This window comes from Acromyrmex echinatior, chromosome 5 (assembly GCF_024713525.1).
Source record: "Acromyrmex echinatior isolate Ae372 chromosome 5, ASM2471352v2, whole genome shotgun sequence".
In the NCBI taxonomy this organism is placed as follows: domain Eukaryota; kingdom Metazoa; phylum Arthropoda; class Insecta; order Hymenoptera; family Formicidae; genus Acromyrmex; species Acromyrmex echinatior.
The window spans coordinates 13,044,518-13,064,274 of NC_141856.1; the positions used below are offsets into that span (position 1 = coordinate 13,044,518).

A 19,757-nucleotide genomic window follows, 5' to 3' on the forward strand; every position below is an offset into this window, starting at 1 on the left:
CAGTTTACGGAAACATCGGCAAAAAGTTCAATCGTGTATGGAACATAAATGGCATTGCGAACTCGTTCGTATCGCACGTTGTCAAACGTCCGTTGATAAATGTGCACAAATAAATGTGTACATAAAAAGTTTATTCGCATCAGATATAATTCATAAAAATGACGTACGGTATACATTGTAAAAAAGTATGTAAAATTATATTATGTAAAAATTATGTACGGTTTATAGAAATATTTAAAATTCCCCGTGTTTTTATAAAAATTAATTATTTTTATTTTTAATTGTATAAATAAAATTTCTATATAAAATAAAAATTATACGTAATATTAATAGTATATTTTATAGTTTCTATTATATAACAATAATAATAATGTATGTAATATGTATAAATATATATTACACATACTATATTTCCATTTTTACGTTCATATATCAATAATTTAGCACAAGAAAAACTGTAATTTGTTCGCAAGTTAATATGTACAATAAATAAAATTTTATAAATTTAATTTTAACTATAATTTATTTTTGCAAATTAATTATTATAGAGAAGAATAATTGTATTTATTAATGACTTTACGTATATAAACACATACTTTTAATAATTGGTCTCAAAATTAACCACTATAATTTTTGTAATTTTACATATAATTAATTTTTTTACAGTGTATGCTAAAAAGAATTGCAAAAATGTAACATTTTTAATATATAATATTATATTATGCTTTGACATTGTAAATGATACATTTTGCTAGAAAGAAAAAGTAGAAAGAAACTACTTTTACATTTCTTCGTACGAAGCGTTATCTGAACTAATTCCGAACAAAATTGCCAGATCAAGGGTCATTTGCTTTTTCGACTCTTGACGATCCTTTCCCGAGTTGACGGGCTGACGAAAAGATTAAAGGCGGGATACTCCAACACTTTCCGCCCGATCGGCGATACTGCAAAGTAGCGACCCGAAAAACTCAATCGAAGCCTTCCTGCTCATTTAGCGAGACGGAGGAACTTACGAACCATCATCGAGATCTCCACCAGTTATGCGATGATAGCAATAACATTTGTGATCGAATAGAAACGTTTATATATAAGTGCATGTATATGCATATGTACACGAAGGAAAAAAGAATCATGGGAGGGGGCGGGATGCAAGACTCAATCAACATACAATGTTTTTAAAAATATTTTTTAAAACATTTGAAAAACATTTATAAAAATAATAGATTAAATTCTTTTTTTCAAATAAAAAAAAACGTTTATTTTAACATTTGAAGAAACTATTTCTTTAACGGTTAAAAAATATTTTATTTTAAAGTTTAAAAAAAACGTTTGTTTTTAACGTTTGAATAAAGAATAAGTTTTGGGGACAAAAAGAAAGATTGAACAATCGCCGTCAGCAAGATACCAAACTGTCAAAATATTTTATTTACTTTCATCTAGAGCCCAATTTTGGAATCACCTTAAAGGTATCGTTTCAGTAGCATTTCATTAGAATATATATGAGTGAGAAATCTTATATTGTTGCGCTTTTTATTCTACGTTGTGTAATTTTTACTTACAAATCATAGTATTCATTTAGCGATGATGTCGTATATTGCTCGAATAATAATTAATGTAAAATAAATATCAAAATAATATTAAATAAATGTTTAAAAAATGTTTTCAAATTATTATTTTAATTGAATAATTAATATAATATAAATATTAAATAGCGTTAAATAAATATTTTTTTCTAAATTATTATTTCAAATGAATAGTTATTGTAAAACAAATATTTTTTAAACAAATATTTTTTAAATAAACGTTTGGTCTATTATTATTTCAAGCAAATGAATATAAAATGAATACTTAAACGTTTAATAAATATTATTTTTACAATAAAACATACAATGTATAATTAATGAAAAATAAATATTTAAAAAAACATTTTAAAAACATTGTCTGATGATTGAGAAGAGTAAAGCTGAAAACTCGATTCTTGCAGTTTATACCTGGGACTGTCAAAATCTAGCACGGCTCCTCCTTGATACCAAGTAACGCTACTAGGAGGTGTACTTCGCACATTCACTTCGCACGTGAGGCTTATCGTGCTACCCTTCTTCACGTAGACGTCTTCCGGTCCCAGGATCGTCGCCTGAGCAGCTGTAACACACGTTAAAAACCGTACGCTTAAATATTCCGTATATATCTGTACTAAGTGCAGACAGGTTGCAATCGGTATGGAAACATCAAATCGTGCTTTTAATTAAATTTATTTGCTTTGCATGGCCTAAAATTTTACACAAGCAAGGCGTCTTTCTATTCTTGTTTTACTCATGTGAAATTTTAAACAATTAAACAATCATAATAGATTTGAAACTAATACTATTAACACGGCCATTAAACATTAATAAAGATGACTTATTAGCAAAACTCTCTTTTTCCATGTGTTTATATTTCTACATGAAATTGTTGTAAATTTTTATGATGCAATATTATTGTATATCTTAAAATATTACCAGTTTTATGTTATCATCAAAGAAAAGATTTGCATTATTTGTCTTTTCAAAATCAAGTGCGGATAATAAACACGTATTTGTAATTAACATAATTGATACGTTTTGTGTCATCCACAAACATCATAACAGAAAGAACATAATTGCATTGACATCAATTCGATTAGAGAATACTACATCTCATTTAGATGAAACCTTCCGTTAGTTTACTAATTAGTTATCAGTTAAATATTAATTATTTATTTAATATTGACGAATCTATTTAGGATATAAAATTGATCGATTTTACGAGTTTAAAAATATTGCGATTAAATAAATCAATATAAGCAACGCATTTTTGTGATTGAACTTCTTGTTTAGAAATTTTTAATTACAATCGACGACTTTAAATTTAATAATTTTAATAATTATTTGATGATTCCAACCTTATGACATAATTAATTTATAAATGATCAAATAAACGAATCTCTCAGTGACTTTTGTACAATAATAAATTAAAATTGAAGTATTATAGATTAATATGTAAAAATGTTCATAGATCATTTTAAATCAGCAAGATAATAATCTAGGATATACAAAGAAAAAAAGGAATGCATAAAAATAATAATATATAATACATTAGAATTTGTTATTATTAATGATAATTTTCGCACGATAAAAAAATGCGTCTTTATGTGAATCGTTCAGTACTTACTTATTACTCAAATCATTGCTGCAGTTAAAAGGATTTAGAATACACATAAAAACATGCAAAGAAAACCATGCACAAAAGACTAATCTGAAAAGATAATCGAACATTTTCCAATATATAATTTTATAAGGGTATAAAAATTTCGTGCCAATAAACTATCACTAATAGTTACAATCTACAAGTCTAAATAAGTCGAGGCCGTACAATATTGCATGGGAAATATTCTCATTATGCTTGCATTAGGTTTTCAACGTTTCAAAAAAGGTTTTGGCGCGTGGTTTCACTGAACATTTAACGCATAGTATATTTACGACTCGCAATATTACGGCGGAAAATTAGCACGCGTTAGCGTCAGCTGTATCTGTGCAAAAAAAAATTTGCCCGACAGTTCCGAACGTAACAACGCCTAAATGAAGAGCAGAGTGCTGCACGTGTTTTACCTTCCTCATGCTACGACCTCAACTCATTGGTGAACGGAACCGTCAGTGGCGGCTTGGCCATAAATATACAAAAAACGTTCATGCATTGTTACTGCACGTAACTAAATTGCGAATAATACTTCTAACAGCTAGCACATTCAATAGCTTGGAAAAGGAGTCTGCTCTCTGCGTGAGTCTAACCTGAGTTGAACGTCCGGTGAATGGCGTTTGGTGTGGTGATGGCAGGGACAGGGGCACTTTCTGGAATGGGAGGACAGAAAAGATATCGAGTTAATCGATTTCGTCAATACCTATTGCTTCGGGGGTTAGGAATTGAACTAATGTTGAAAGCACTATCAGTATACATATATGGATCACGTATGCCTGTAAAATATCGAATATAAAGAATATTTCTCAATGTTGGTTCTATCAAAGGATATTCCTCAAAGTTTTGTTCTTTTTATCCTTTGCTTTTATGCATGTAAATTAAGATAGTTGAGATTTTTTTAATTTAATATTTTTCAAAATTATTTAATCTACTATAATACGGAAACTATAACGATTCAATAAATTCTCTTTCCTATTTAAAATCTCTTGGATTTATGCAATAAATGAATTATCAAAGCGAATTAATTGATGAGCAAATAAAATTACATGTTATTATTTTTCAACATTTTTTGAATATTTGAATATCCTGTAGATATTAATATTTATACAATGGAGCCTGTAATTTATTTCGTTCCCAGAAAACGTGTCGAATCCTTTTGTCAGATAAATTCTAATTGTCGAAATATTTTATTAATTTTGTATTAAGTTATTATATATACATACATATATATAGGTGCTTTACGTATTGAAAGACGAAATCGATACTGTGCGCTGGTAATAATTAAAGTAACTGTAGTATTATGCCATCACTCGATCAGAGAAATAGATGCAACAAAGCTAATCGATACTTTAGGATGTTCCTCACGTGACAGACATGCAAGCGGAAGCATTAATCACTTTGGTCATGCTGGTGCGTATTCGAGTTATCCAGCAGTGTCATTCCTGATCAATCAGGTGATAGACACTTATGAAAGCGTTCAGATATTCTTTCACCTATCGTAAAATTACGTAAAATATATTTACAATATATAAAGTTATTACGGGATCTAGCTTAACCCTTTTACAGTTTTTCGCTTTATTAATTAAAATAAATAAAAGCTAATTTAAAAGTTATGAATTTAATACAATGTAGTGAAAAATGAATTATAATAAAATACCTATTCACATTTATAAGGTACAATATAATGCATATAATATTGTAAATATATTATGAACACTACATAATGTTAGAAAAATTAAAAATTTACAAATCTACGTTTAATATATTATATATTTAAATATAATTGAGTTTTTTTTTCTTTTCTTTCTATCTTTTTCTTTGTCTTCTCTTGTCTCGTAATAAAACTTATTTGGAAAATGTACATTTTTTCCGAATTAAGCGATCCGTAAAAGGGTTATCTGAATGAATTTCTAAAGACTTTATGATCTTGATTTTACCTTCGACTTTTAACACGAAGGCTAAGTTCATTTTGGGCTCGGTGTTAACCTGGCATTCATAAATCCCAGCGTCCCGTGGTTGAATGTACTCGATCCTCAGCGTCCATTCGTCGGATGATTCGGGATGCTTAACGGAAAATCTTGCGTCCCCCGTGTAAGCGAGGATCGATGACGTCAGGATATGCAAATCCCTCTTACGTATCCAAGAGATCTACAAGCAAAGTAAATACCCAATTAAACTCTATCCGCTCGAGTACCGACCATCGATTTGCTCTGAATAATTGATGCGATTATTGCAATTGCACTTTCATTGTTTTAGGAAAATATTATCGTATTACAGTTGCAACAAGTTACGTTTAATGTCAAGGAAAGGCTTTAAATAAGCTACGTTCTTTAAGAAAATTTTTAACTTCTTATATTTAAAAAATTTGATAGGATTTTCCTGCCATAGATATATTTCCTGCCATAATTCAATTTTAATCATAGATATTACTTTACATTATTACACTATTACATTAGACGATTAGATATTTTAGAGAGATATGTTTTGTAATCGAAATAGAGTGGCAGGAGAAGAGCGATCGAATCTAGTCTCCCTCAATTCATCAGATGACGGCAATTAGTCGATAGCGCGATTAATCGACTCTTGGTTAATCGGTATCCAACTATCCATTTATTTGATCAATTATGTCGTCCGTCATTAACTCCTACTGCTGTCCGAGTCAATTTAAAAAGCAACATCCATTTCCGGTCAGTTTAGCTGTCAGTCTGTCGTAGAAAATATTTCGAATTTAACAATAACTTCCGTGACCGCATAGGCATGTAATGCGTGCACGATCGGTTCGATCCATTGTTATAATGCTTCCAGCACAAACACGCGTAATGTGTAACGTTTCGTCCGCGCAAACGTTAAATATTGTCAGTCCGTGTCGCAATAAATATTCCATTCGATCGATTGCATCGTCAATTGTTGATCGATCAAGCACGTTACCTGTGATAATAACTGAATTACCACACCGTTACATCAAAATTGCAGTGTAATCTGAAATTTGTCGCAGCTTGGTGCATGTCAGCGTGTATGGCATTACAAATGAGGTATTACATTTTCGTGGTTTACAACATCGCCTATTAAGCACGATAATAAACGGTTTCCGCGGTTTAACCTTTCGGATTTTGTGGATTAACATGTTATAATCGCGGTAATATCAAGAGATAAGAGCTATATATATTTCAGATATTTTACTAAGATTTAAATTGCTCTATAATGCATTATAGGATCGTATATGTGATAATACAAACTATAGAAAATCAAAGCCTCAAACGGCTTAACTGAATCTTAAATGCCTCATGTAAATGTATGGTTCTTGTGTGAATTTATATACTACATATGTAGTCGTGCGCTGAAATGATTTTTCGGTTTTAAATTGCTCTATTAAGGATGTTTTAATTTTATAAAAAAATCTATTTTCTATTTATTAACAAATAAAATTTCTTAATTTAATAGTTGTTTTATTCATTTCTAACGTATCAAATAAAATTATGTATTATTACATAAATTACTGAACGATTTCAATCTTTATTTCATTCAATCGTAAATTGTACGACGATTCTCTCTTAAAGTAATATCATATTTGAATTTAATATAAAATAAAAGTCTCCCCAATTCGAGGGAAATTTCGTCAGACGATCGTGACGAATCATTTTATTGAATTGCTCGAATCCCTCCAAACGCTTCGGGCTGACGTAACATATCGGTACTGTTTAATCGATAGCAATGGCACACGTATAATGGTCGGATTGGAAAAACGCATTAAGTCTCCCCATGCTCACAGGGGTAGTATTTGAGACGGCCGTTAAAGGTTGTCTCTTCGAGCCACCCTAACAATTATAGAAGTACGTGCCTCTGACTGGCACACCTACAAGATGTCCTTGACGTCCTTTCCGATTCGCTTCCAGCCTTTATAGCAGCGGCGCGCGGTAGATTATTAAACGTATGTTCTTTCCGAATAGAGGATGCTCTCATCCCATTCATTAATTATTCTCCAGCGCATCCTTTTGAAAATCACTTCGATTTTAGAATGATCCTCTCTTCTACGTAAAATTAGATAAGCGAAATCTGAAATTCTGAAATTCTGGATTCTATTAAGCAGTTGATAAGGGTCGACCAATATGCTATATATAAGAATCAAACTTATCCCATTTTCTATTATTGCTGTTGAGCCGCTTTGGAATCTATTGCTTGGAAAAGGAGATTCACAATTTTATCATTGCATGTCAATTCTTCACAAAATATTCTTATATATGTCTGTATGATACATCATCAGAAATATCATCAGATAATATCTTATCTTTTATTGAAATACATATGTATAAAATACGTATATATAATACGTTTCAATCTAATTGACATAACACTATAAATATTCCCTAATTTGCAATAAAAGCTATATTTATGTAACTAAATGTTATGTGTAACTAAAAAAAATTGTCAAATGAGTACTGCAAATTTTGCATTTTGTAACTATCATAAAAATTATATTTGATTAATTATTTTTTTTTTTATAATTAGTAGATTTTATTTTTTATTAATTTGTATAAAATTCACACACACAAATAAATAATGTTACAGTTTACAAAGTAACTGACATAAGATATTGATAGGTAAGTTTCTCAAAGAATATTGAATTAGAAATTATAAAATCTATCTTGTCTGCAGAAATTGTCAATTAATACCTCAATGATATTAAATTTTAATATTTCTAAGTTTCAGAAATTTCTAAGTTTAAGAACGTTGTAACGAACATTATTTAAAATCGACAGTATCCCGAAAGCCGATCGTAATTTTTCCGTTAAGAGACACAAAGCAAGAAATAGAAAGCTGTTAAGTATGAAATAAAAATACGCTCGCGTATCCCTGTATGTACATCTATTTTATTGTTCATATCTCTCTCTCTCTCTCTCTCTCTCCTATCTCCTCCATTGTTTCGTTCTTTCTTTTTATATCTATAGTGTATCTCCGTCAGGAAAAATTAAATATCCTACGGCTCTTATACGTTTGACCCCTGGGGATCAGAATCCTTTGTAACTTAGCCATGAAAATTTTATAATTCCGAACTCTTGACTTGCAACCGAGATTACGAGAGTAGGAATATTATGTGCTCGATTATGTGTCATCATGTCATTACACAGTGTCATTACATATTATTACACAGTGATAGTATGATAAATGGGTTACATTCAGCATTAAATTATTTATAATTGTATTGTGTGTGCTAATGATGCTTAATTAAATTAATTAAATTAAGTTATTCTAATGGCAATAATATAACTGATTACAGCATGTAAATATAAGAGGCATGCGCGATTAAATTAGAACGGTAGACAGTGTCACCTTCTTCTCTCTTAATGGTTTTTTGTAATTATTAGAAAGATAAAAGAGAAAAAGTATTTTATTGACAATAAAAATTTGTACTTTATGTAAAACAATAATTCTTACAGTATTTGTTTTAATAAAAAAATAAAAAAAAAATAAAAAAAAATAATTAATGATAATATAATTAGTTAACACATATGTTTAATAAATTTAATTTAATTTGTAAAGGATTTTATATTCAAGTTTACATTGTACACTATTTTACTCATACAATTAAGCGCCCCGTCATATGCATCTTTTCGAAAGTTGAAGATAGACTCTTCTGCAAGTACATAGCTTTTAATCGTCTTATCGTCGAAGTCAAACTATCTAAAATTAGACTAAAATTTTCACACGACATGTCACTAAGAACAATCGACGCAATCTGCAGCGAGATAACCAAATTCGTCCCACAATTCCCAAGCGCAAGAACCTCGCTCTTCCTACCGCAGGCAAGAGAAATTACGAAGCAAGAAAGGACGGCGCTCACAATGTTGCGCCAGCTTAGAAATCAGCGCGTACGAATAGCGAAAGGAATGAGACGGGGCAGGATCTCTCTCGTGTACTCCTCTCCAAACTTTTTGCTTGTTTCCTTTACATCCTACAGGAATATCCGACAAGAGAAAAAGGGAGAGTGCAAGCTTACGACGGAGAGCTAGAAGGTACATAAAACATCTTCAAGCACAATTTGCCGGGCGGTAAGCAACGTAAGCGAGCTTTCAGTGGCTTTCGTCGCCGTCACGAAGATCCACCATTTTCTGCTCAGCTCAACTTAAAAGCGTTCTGGGAATGCGCCTCTTTGTACAGCTATATCTGCTATATAATCCGAGCGGGACGTTCGAGATCAGCGATCTCGATTTCCCTTTAATTCGTGATCAAATGCAGGCGGATTGTACGCGCATACGACTACTAAAAGCGGATGCAGTGCAGCGTAAGATGGAACGTATTCAAAGCAGAGCCAATAGCCATCAATCGTACTTTTTTTAAAAGTATTCTTTTCGCCATTCTTTTCATATAATGTTCGTTGATTAATATGAATGGATTTGTTGAACGAAATAAATAAGAAATTGTTAAAATGATATTCAAGATGTGACAATTTCTTTTCCGAATTCTGTTTTATTATCGTAAAAATGTTTTCATAAAAATTTTTTTAATTTTTTATGTACTTTCTTGTTTTTCCTCTTATAATTAGTGTTAATAATGTTTTTTCATCTTCACAAATCGTTATTATATTGTATCTTGAGGAGAAGGTTGTATAAAATAAAAAATTTGAAATTGTTGAGATAGCTGGTTGATGGAATGAAATGCGTGAATTTGGCGGATTTACAAGTGACAATTGTGTATTTTGTTTTATTTTTATAACTACTGTGGATAGCCAGATTAAACGTTAAAATATATGATATGTTCAGATTTAATGTAATTTTATTTTTGTGACGTTACGTTCAATTATTTTGCACAAGACGACCAGCGTTTGATTCGAATAGACCTTTAATATTTATTGCATTAAAAAAATCGAAGACTACGAAATCATCATAAGGATTTCTTAGACAGTTGTAATCTAACAATGTGAAAGATTTTTAAGCAAAGATTAGGACACCTATCGATTAGAAATGTCCTATCGTGCGTGTACGAAATGCTGAAGATAAATTCTATTTACAGAAGTCTCAATATATAAGTAGTTGCACTTTCGCACAAGTTGGTGTACGACGCGTTGTGTTACAGCTCGATTCTTCGTTTCTTTCTCTTGTTTTCTCAAGTTTTCGTGAGGTTTCGTCTCGGGACGTAGTCAGGCATGTCGATCAATTTGGCCGAGACAGTTTGTATCCGGTCGGTTTTGTCTCTGGCGCGAACTAACAGACGCACGACAATATCGATTGACACAAGTGAAACAAAAGAGAGAAAAGCATAAAAAGTAACGCCGCTTGAAAACTCTGACATAATTCATTTACGCGTCAATTTTTAATAACGGTATACTTACATTGTGCTTTCGTACATGTCATCGTATCATACGTAAAATATTTAGAAGTTTTTACAACTTGTGCTTATAAATTTATAAATGTTTTGGACGTGTATTTATTTCAGTATTTTGGGCTAAAAGTTTAGAAAGACTTTATAAAAATTGATATTTTTTGGGACTAAATTTAAATATCCATAACATAACGCTTTTTAATAAAAATTCTTCAAATCCACTAATAGTTATTGAACCTAAAAAATTATTGTTAAAAAAGTACATATTATTACGGATATTCAAATAAGTAATTCTAAAAACGTCAATTTTAAAAAGCATTTCCAAATTTTTGAACTGAAACGTATTTATGTATCATACCAATCTTTCGCAGTATAAAATTTTTATCTATATCATGAACATTTTTTACAAAAATTTAATATTAGAAGTATAATTAATTACTTATTTTGAGCATTGTGCTTTTAATACTCAAAGTAAGTAATTAATCACCATTTTTCAAATTGGCAAGTATTAAAACTTCTATAAAAGGGCTATTATACGTATTAGATAAAAGTATATAAATAATAAAGAAAATGTTTATTTAAGACATTACGAAAAGATAAATCCTTTACATTAATAATATTGTGCGAATTTTATAATAATCATTTTCAAATAACATCAGCATTACTGCTTACAATTGCCATTAAGGTATTGTAGGTAAATCGTTTCTCATCTCTCATCTCTTCATTTCTCAAACAGAAACTGCAAACGCGTATCATCTGTGCGCAAATGCAGCGAGAAGCACGTCACGCTGGAATACACGCTAGAACATTAGCGAAATCCATCCGACCAAGACTGCAGTGGTGTTGCCACATTGATCACCGCTATGACGTACTCGCGAAATTGTCAGACAGTTCGCAGCGTGCGAATTATTTCGCGGGCGCAGCAATATCGGCCTGGAGGCATGCCGCGCGATTATTTTATCGCGGTAGTCGGTATACCGAGCGATAGAAATTGGAGGTACCAATTAGCAGGTGGTATCAATTTAATGGCCGCACGGCATCGTTCGTCATCGCTGTTAGAGCGAAACGCGTTCGACACGGGTGCGTTGGGCGTTGATTATCGTCGCCGTCGTTATCGTCGTCATTACTTGAATACCCTATCGGCCGCTTCTACCCCTCTGCCCGCTTCACCCTCCGTTCCCTCGTGATTCGCTCTCTTTCCCGTCCGCGGCTCTTCCGAGTCTGTCGTAGTATAGCTGTATCCTCTTCTCTCTAACGAGAAAAGCTCGCCCATGATAATAAATTAAATCGAATTTCACGCGCAAACAAATTGACGCTTTATTAGGACATGTTGTTTGAGTAATGTTTTGTAACAAATTTTATCGGTAATTTCAATGTTGAATTTTCTGGGAAAATCTATGTGTTGGTGAACAGGCTGCATCATCAACGACACGTTGATTTTGGAAAATAGACTTTGTAATTGACACTTTGTAAACGCTCGGCCGGTAGTTTGATAGACAATTTCAGTCACGTCATTATTTTGATATGGAGACTCTCCATTGGACAGTCAAGGTGAAGTAGAGCTATTATACACAAAATGTAGAAAAACGTTGTTTAAACGTTTATCGCGCCTAAAAATTAATTATTAAATTACCCAAAAATTTAATTCTGAAAAATTAGAATTTTAATGAATGCAGAATTTCGCGAAGCAAAGATTCTGAATCAGAAGGAATCGTACGTCATTCGAACGAGCTGTCGAAGCGAGGCGAGACTAATGTCGGGCGATCGAACGAATTTCCGTTGCCTCGGCGGAAGACACTTAGGCGTGGCAAGAATCCAAATTCTCGCGAAATTCTCTCTAAAAAGGACAGAGGACGAACGGCGCCGAAACAAACGGCGCTTCTCTTTTAACGAAGTGGCTCCGGGCGAGTTGTTAGCCACTATCTATTGCATCGTTCGATTACTGAAACAAGAAGCGTGAGGTAGGCGTGAACGAGAGATAGGAGAAAACTCAAGTGAAGAGGGTCAAGTTTGGATTAGACGTGAAAAAGGAAGCGAAGCAGCCTTGAAAGAAGATGTACGGAAGATTGAGGTTGCGAAGAGGAGAAGAAGAGCGTAAAGTGTGAAGAAGAAAGCAAGAGGGAGGATTTAACGAAGCTGTTTGAGGGAGTGAGGTTGTTGAGATAGGTTCGATTAGACGTTCGTAGCAGGACTCGAACAACAGAACACGGGAGATAAGAACAAATTGAATTAGCGAAGAAAGCGGAGAGGATGATAACATTTTGAAGGAAACGATAATTATATTTGGATATTCAGAAATGAATTAAGGGTAAAGAATGTTGAAAAAAGATAAGATCAAATAAAGAGATAGTAAAAGAAAATGGATAGACAATTTCTGTAAGCAGAAGATTTTAAGATACATATATTATAGTAGAGATTGTATAATATAAAATAAAACTATTTATTGAAAATGGACAATAAATAAATATATTTTTTTTATAATAAATTATCTTTTCTTAAGACGTAAGGTAGTATTCACTCTATTAGTCACTCTATTAGTTTAGTCTCCCATTCTGATCGGAAATGAAAATGATGGTACATATATTATATAATATATATACATACATATAAATAATGATATTATTATAAAATAGAAGATTATATGCTTGTCTTTGTAGTCCATACTTATGAAAACTAGACAAGTTTAATTGTATTTAACTTTCCTACTTTATAATTTTGTTATGTATTTACTAACCTTTGAAGTTAATCTAAAGAATCATTCATCATCCATGAACATGTTTTGATATATAACTTTAAATATATTTTACAGGTATATATAAGATATATTCAGGAACTAAACTGAAATTACGTTTATATAAGAAGACAAAGGCAGAAAAATAAGAAGGTCGCAAAGTGTCTGGGAAACGGTTGGGTTTAGGTTAGATCCAAGTAGATGGGGAAGTAAGAAAAAAGTAAAAAAGCAGACTGAGATATTGGAAGGTGAAAAGGGGTAAAATAGGGTGGTACAGGCGAACAGTCCACTCGAAGAGACGGCAGCTAATTAGTATTGGAGCTCAGTACGCCTCTTTGCAGCGTGAGAACTGCCCACTTCCTCCCCCCGATAGCACGACAGGACCGAAGGTGTTGCTAGGGGTGTCTTGGGGGTAGTTCACGTTAATGAGCCTCCGGTAACGACGCCTTTTTCCTTCGTGGCCATATATTCTGTCGGGAGGCGCGGCTCTTACCGACTAGCTGGCGCATTCTCTCACCATTGCACTTCCGCCAACCCTTCGCCGCACTGGATCATCCCTCGTGCTTTATGGCGCGATCTTCCTGAGAACCAGACGAATATTCGCGCTGCCATAAGGTCGATCCATTAGATGAAAAGCTATGGCAGATGCCGGAGTACAGCACGATCATTTTATAGTAGCGATGAAAGATGAAACAAATGAAGCAAGAATATTTTATAAAAGATTAAAAATACTTTATAATCAGAATGCTTTTAATAATATTGGAATAATTGGAAGACTAGTTAACATTATTATTACTTTTATATATTTATACTTTTAATTCTATATTTTAATTGAATCTTAATTTAGTGTCAATCAATTCTGTGAATATGATGTTAATCTGCGTTAAATGATTTGATTACTTTACATATATTTTATTTCAAATATTATATATGTAATAATATATTTGTGCAACTAACTCCGGAAAAATTTTTAGCTATACATATAATAAATTTATAATAAAAGGATATTATTAATAGTAACTCATCAAAATATCTCAAATTTTTAGCAATGTAAATTTGCGATTCAAAAATTACGACAAGTACAACTTCGGAATCCATCTCGAAATTTTCAGAAAACACCGTTGACATCTCACGCGCAATTCCTCGCGAAGCAATCAACGCGCGCAGCCTGCGGGAAACTTTCCGGGTAGTTCCTGATAAACATGAACTGCGTCATACATGGAATATGCTCGAAGGCGTCCGTGGCGAAACTTGTTCGACTTCCATCGGCACCTTCATATTCGCGAGCAAAACTATAAAATCGCATGCGCACGCGTACGGAGTATAAATCTAGCGGATGGTTGCGTGTATTCGACATGCAGCCAATAAACGGATATGCAAATTCCACTGAAAACAGTATGCAATAAAAACTGCTGCAACTGATATAAAAACCGAAAGAGAGAGAGAGAGAGAGAGAGAGAGAAATGAAGAAAAAGCAGGTGAGAGAAATACGGAATGTAGAACGATAATAAAAATGCGTGGAAAAGGGAGTAAAGAGCAACAGTTGAAAATTGTTACCTCAGAACTATGGTATAATGTTGTTGAATCCCATAATCACTTTTATATCCTCCATTTTGATGTTTACATTTTATTATAAAAATAATTGCATTAAATAGGGGAATAAAACGTTCAAGGTAAATATCAATATTTAAGCTATGTAAAATTCATGATATACCATAATCGAAACGACTATATTGTCAGTTTCAAAGTTAAAGATAGAATGGACTCCATCGTTCACTTCATCGATAGCCAACGGCAGGTTTACCTAATCGACGGTGTTTCCGCGCGGCCAAACAATTCAGGGCGTCGAAAACCGTTTAGTAATTTACCGCTAGAAATCGAATTAACCGCCGTGAATTTAACGTTCGCGTACCTCCGTCGTTTATTCGAGTAACCTAATTTTTCAGTTTGACATTTTGCTACGTTAGCAAGGACGGCGATGATAGTGGCAGTTCTTCGATAGATTGCGACCGAGCGGGATTGTCCGTACACGCATATACAGATGCGCATACGTTACTCTATAAATCGTGCATTTCCCGCGAATTTTCCCCGAGATCGTCCCCCGAACCGTCACGACAAGCTTCCACGTTGGTGTGCACCTATGTACACGTATATGCTCCCACTGAATATATATTGCTGCGCGGTGACATAGTAATGGTAGCTGCGGAGAGACGGCAAAGTAAACACGTGATCGATATTGTTTGATTTATGTGCAGCAAGAGCGTCGACGGTCACTGTACGATCACGGAGTGTTTTCAGAGCCTGCATCCACGAGCGATAGTCGGGGGTTGACGGGGGGTAGGATCTCGTCAATGTGGCCGGGCACACCAACATGCATCGAGAGAGCGAACCCGGAACCCGCTGCCTGCTCCGAATTTCTAATTTTCGATATTGACAACCGAACGAGCCGGTCAACGTCGCATATCCCTTTTTACCTTCTCCCCTTTTGATGTGCATTCACTTCCTCTCGTGATTCTCGACGGCGGACGACGGTGTTTGTTGTTCGTACACGGCATGGCCGACAGAAATATTTGTGCTATGTAATTCGCGTGATTTGTTTACTCCCGCATAAAGTGTACTCGCCGTATCATGTTGACAAAGTGTATCGAATTGCCTACTTGGCTGTTATTGTTCGTATATTTATCGTTATTGCGTTTGTTCTGTAAATGTTACTACTCTTTTCTCAATTATGCTATATATGATGCACCACGCTACAATTTATATCAATGTGTTTCGCATTCAATATGGAATACTTAGGATAGTTTATGAAGTATCTTTAATGAAAGAAGATCAAACTTTTCAAAAGTCCACATGATATTGAATTGGTCCTTGGACATGATATTGAAAATTTAAAGATGTTGAGGAATGTTCACGAATTTTAGATTTCACATGTGCTCTCAAAAACTTGAACTTTATCGACATTTTTATCACCGGAAACGTCGATCCTGTATAAATGATGTGTTCTTTTACATTTATTTGTTTTATATACACACATCATATACATTATACACACACACACATATATATGTACATATATGTGTATATATTCGTACATGTATATATACCTAACAAACAAGCTGATGTTATTTGTTATCAGTTTGACAGTAAAACGACATTTTTAACATCATTTGACGTTTAAATGGTGACAAATAATATCAGCTTGTTTGCTAGGTGTGTATATATATATATTTATAAGCATATATAAATAAAGTGTCAATAATTACCAATATTGGAATTTACATATTTAAACATATATATTAGAGACTAACAAAATTTGACCACTAGGTATTTTATCTCCGAACATCCTATAATAGAGAAGGATATATTCTTTTCTGTATGTATTTCACTGTAATTTATATTGTCTCACTCTATAATTTTGAATAAAATTATTGAATGAAACAATATAAATTAAAGTGAAATAGTTTGATATACAGGAAGCAGATATATACACCTTTCTCTCTTTCGTAGGATTTCGATAAAGTCACTCATGATAGATTCTGTTAAGTCTCTAATATATACTATATATATATATATATATATATATATATATATATACTTATACATTATTATGTTGGAATTATACGTTATATTATATTAAACCCCCCTTCTCTCTCTTTCTGTCTCTCCCTCTGTCTATTATTCCTCTTTTCTCTTTTCCTCTTCCTTTCTCCAGAAAACATAAAAGTTTCACATATATTGCATCTCTGGTAATATAAATGTTAAAATATAATGTTACCAAGCAATAGAATAGTTCGTGTATATCCTTTTTATTTAAACTTCACGATTTAATTTTTCATAATTTATGGACAAAGTATAAATAGATGAATATCCCCTCGTAATATGGTTATTCAAAGGCTTCCTGAGTGTTCTCTTCTCAGGCGAAGCAGTCGACCGCGATTTCTCGTAAATCGCTCTTTCTTCCGTGCACCTTGCAACGGAAGTCGAGGCCGGGCGATTTCTCACTCCGGATGAAGAGTAACGCGAGTCAGGCGTTTCGGTCGTTCAAGCGTACCGGTAAACACGCGCTGGTGCGCCGGAAGTTCTTAGCTCCGTTTTCTTAGCACTGTAGGAAATTAAATGATCGATATTAATACATCACGAAGTAGATACATATCAAGTCCGTAATTGCGGAGCGGAATGCGTCGTATTTGGGCGCCGCGATGCAACCGAATTTCGCTCGCGTTCCCATTACATTGAATTTCATGTCCGCCTTGTACGTGACATCTACATCATCTGATGATTTATGTAACGTTACATGATGCATTATTTATTGAGCGTTTAACCAATGAAGATGCGTTCAATCATGCATCAAATTATGGCGTTATAGATGCAAAGATTCTTCTAATTAATGTTTTTTTATGAGTATCTTTTTTAAAGCTTCATTTTTAAAATATGTAACAACTTTATAATAATTATAAATTAATTATTATTAATCGATAATATTTAAAAAGTTGACAAATAGTCATAATGCTGTTTTCAATTTATTCCAATTATTAGATATTTACGTTTAAAAGTTTAATTGAAAGCACAAAAAAGAAAGAAAATCTTTTCGTTTTTTGAAAACATTTTATGTATACAATTTGTAATAAAATACAAAATTAAAAATTTACTGTTACAAATCTAATATAAATGTCAGATACTATGATGCTATCTTTACCAACATATTCATACTTTATTGTAGTGAAAATTGTGAGAAAGTGTTGACTAATAATTTTTCGTAAATAGTTGACGTATTACTATAAAATTTCACAATAAAGAAGAGAGGAGATAGTATTATTACTTTTCATCTAAGACAACTTACTGTCGCTCTAGTGCGGATGCAGGAAAAAGCAACAAAATGTAATTTACGTAAATTACGGCAATAAAAAGTCGCGGTGAAACTTACAGATGAGACACCTACGATGTGCTAGCAATTTAACAGACTAACATGCTGAAACTTACGCGAGCTTTACTCAGCAAAAGATGAGTTTGCGTTTTTGACACAGTTCTTATTTGTTTTATTTTTATTGCTATAGATGCAATGTGCTGTTTCGTCATTTTCATGCTTTCCGCATAGATTACTAGCCAGGACTACTATACTGAAAAATTATCATCTTAAAAAGTCTAAAAATCATTTTGAATTTACATACAACGAATAAAAATATTAGAAATAGTAGGTAATATTCTATCTGTTAAAATTACTTTTAATACAATCACATTGTTGTGAGCTTTCGAGGTGTAAACTGAAAAAACTCTTTGCGCTAAGGAAAATATATTTGTCCAAGGGAGAAATCTTGATGAAGTCTGTTAGATATAGGCCATTCTTCGCTTAGTCAGGAGGATGGATTTATTCCATTTTCAATCTTGGCGTTATAAATTTATATCGCGCGCGTATCGTACAGCTAAATCGAAATTCGAAGATGATACGTCCACGCTTTGGCATTGCTCTTCGTCTTATCAAAGGATCTCTCAATACAAGATGATAGAAGCGATAGCGCAGCCGAGACGCACGGAATAAAAGGAATATATATATAGACATCTACGATAGAGAGAGACATGAACTACTTCGTACACTTCAAATGCAACTTTGATTTTTCTCTTCGTTGAGAGAGATATTGATAAAAATCGACAAAAAAGGAAACGAAAAATGATAAAGCATGCGTTTAAAACAACTCTCTTAACCAAATAACAATGATAATATTCATGAATCTCTGTTCCTTTAATTTCACATTGTATAGCAATATATGTCTTTCGATATTACAATATGACTTTTTCATTATCAGAATTTTCTTTTTCGATCGTAGTTGAGCAATCAGTTCTCTTTATTACGGTACAAAAATGAAAATATAGGTGAAAATATAGAGGAATTATGTAACTGACTAGGTAGAATATCTAAAATATAATCCAAAGTTTAGCAAAGTATCTACGAATCTGCATGGATTTATGTATCATTAACAATAAATATCATTAAATAATAATCTGTAAATAAATTTCTAATATTTTTATGATTATTGTGTCAGATTTTCTTGTGTAATAGTTATCTAAAAAAAAACTATGAAAATTATTATGTTATATATTTGCAAAATGTACTCAAGATGGTCTAAACGCAATTTTTTCTTAAAATTTTTATTACTTATATAATATTGAAAAATGCCTTATATTTTTTACGTTCGAAAATGTTCTTTTTTTAAGTCTGACTGACGATTGAAAATCGATTTTCAATTTTATACTTAGCGAAAAATTTAAAAAATTGAAACGTTTAGATAAGTCATATACGTAGATTTCGATTACCTTATATACGTATTATGCAATATATTATATATATATAAAATATGTTATTATTACAGTATACATTATATATTATGTATGTAGAATTAATAGTGGACTTATATTTTTTAAATCACAACATAGATTTATTAATCTCTAGATGAGAATTTTTATTTTATTCTGTAAATAAATTTTTCCGTCAATATTCCAA

The 19,757-nt window shown here is 32.5% G+C and overlaps 1 protein-coding gene across 4 annotated transcripts in view; it reads right to left on the bottom strand.

Annotated features, from left to right (window-relative positions):
• LOC105151283 (protein amalgam) overlaps positions 1-19,757 on the bottom strand; it is a 285,411-nt gene that overhangs the window by 76,574 nt on the left and 189,080 nt on the right. For 3 of the 4 annotated variants that reach the window (XR_015545216.1, XM_011064906.2, XM_011064909.2), the window contains 3 exons: positions 5,151-5,361; positions 3,807-3,866; positions 1,992-2,142 (listed from right to left, as the gene is read on the bottom strand). Coding sequence is in view for 3 of the 4 variants with exons in the window: in XM_011064906.2 (XP_011063208.1) it covers positions 1,992-2,142; positions 3,807-3,866; positions 5,151-5,361 (422 nt within the window). In the remaining variant the exon portion in view is untranslated. The remainder of the gene's footprint in view (positions 1-1,991; positions 2,143-3,806; positions 3,867-5,150; positions 5,362-19,757) is intronic. The other variant, XM_011064908.2, reaches the window with a different exon arrangement.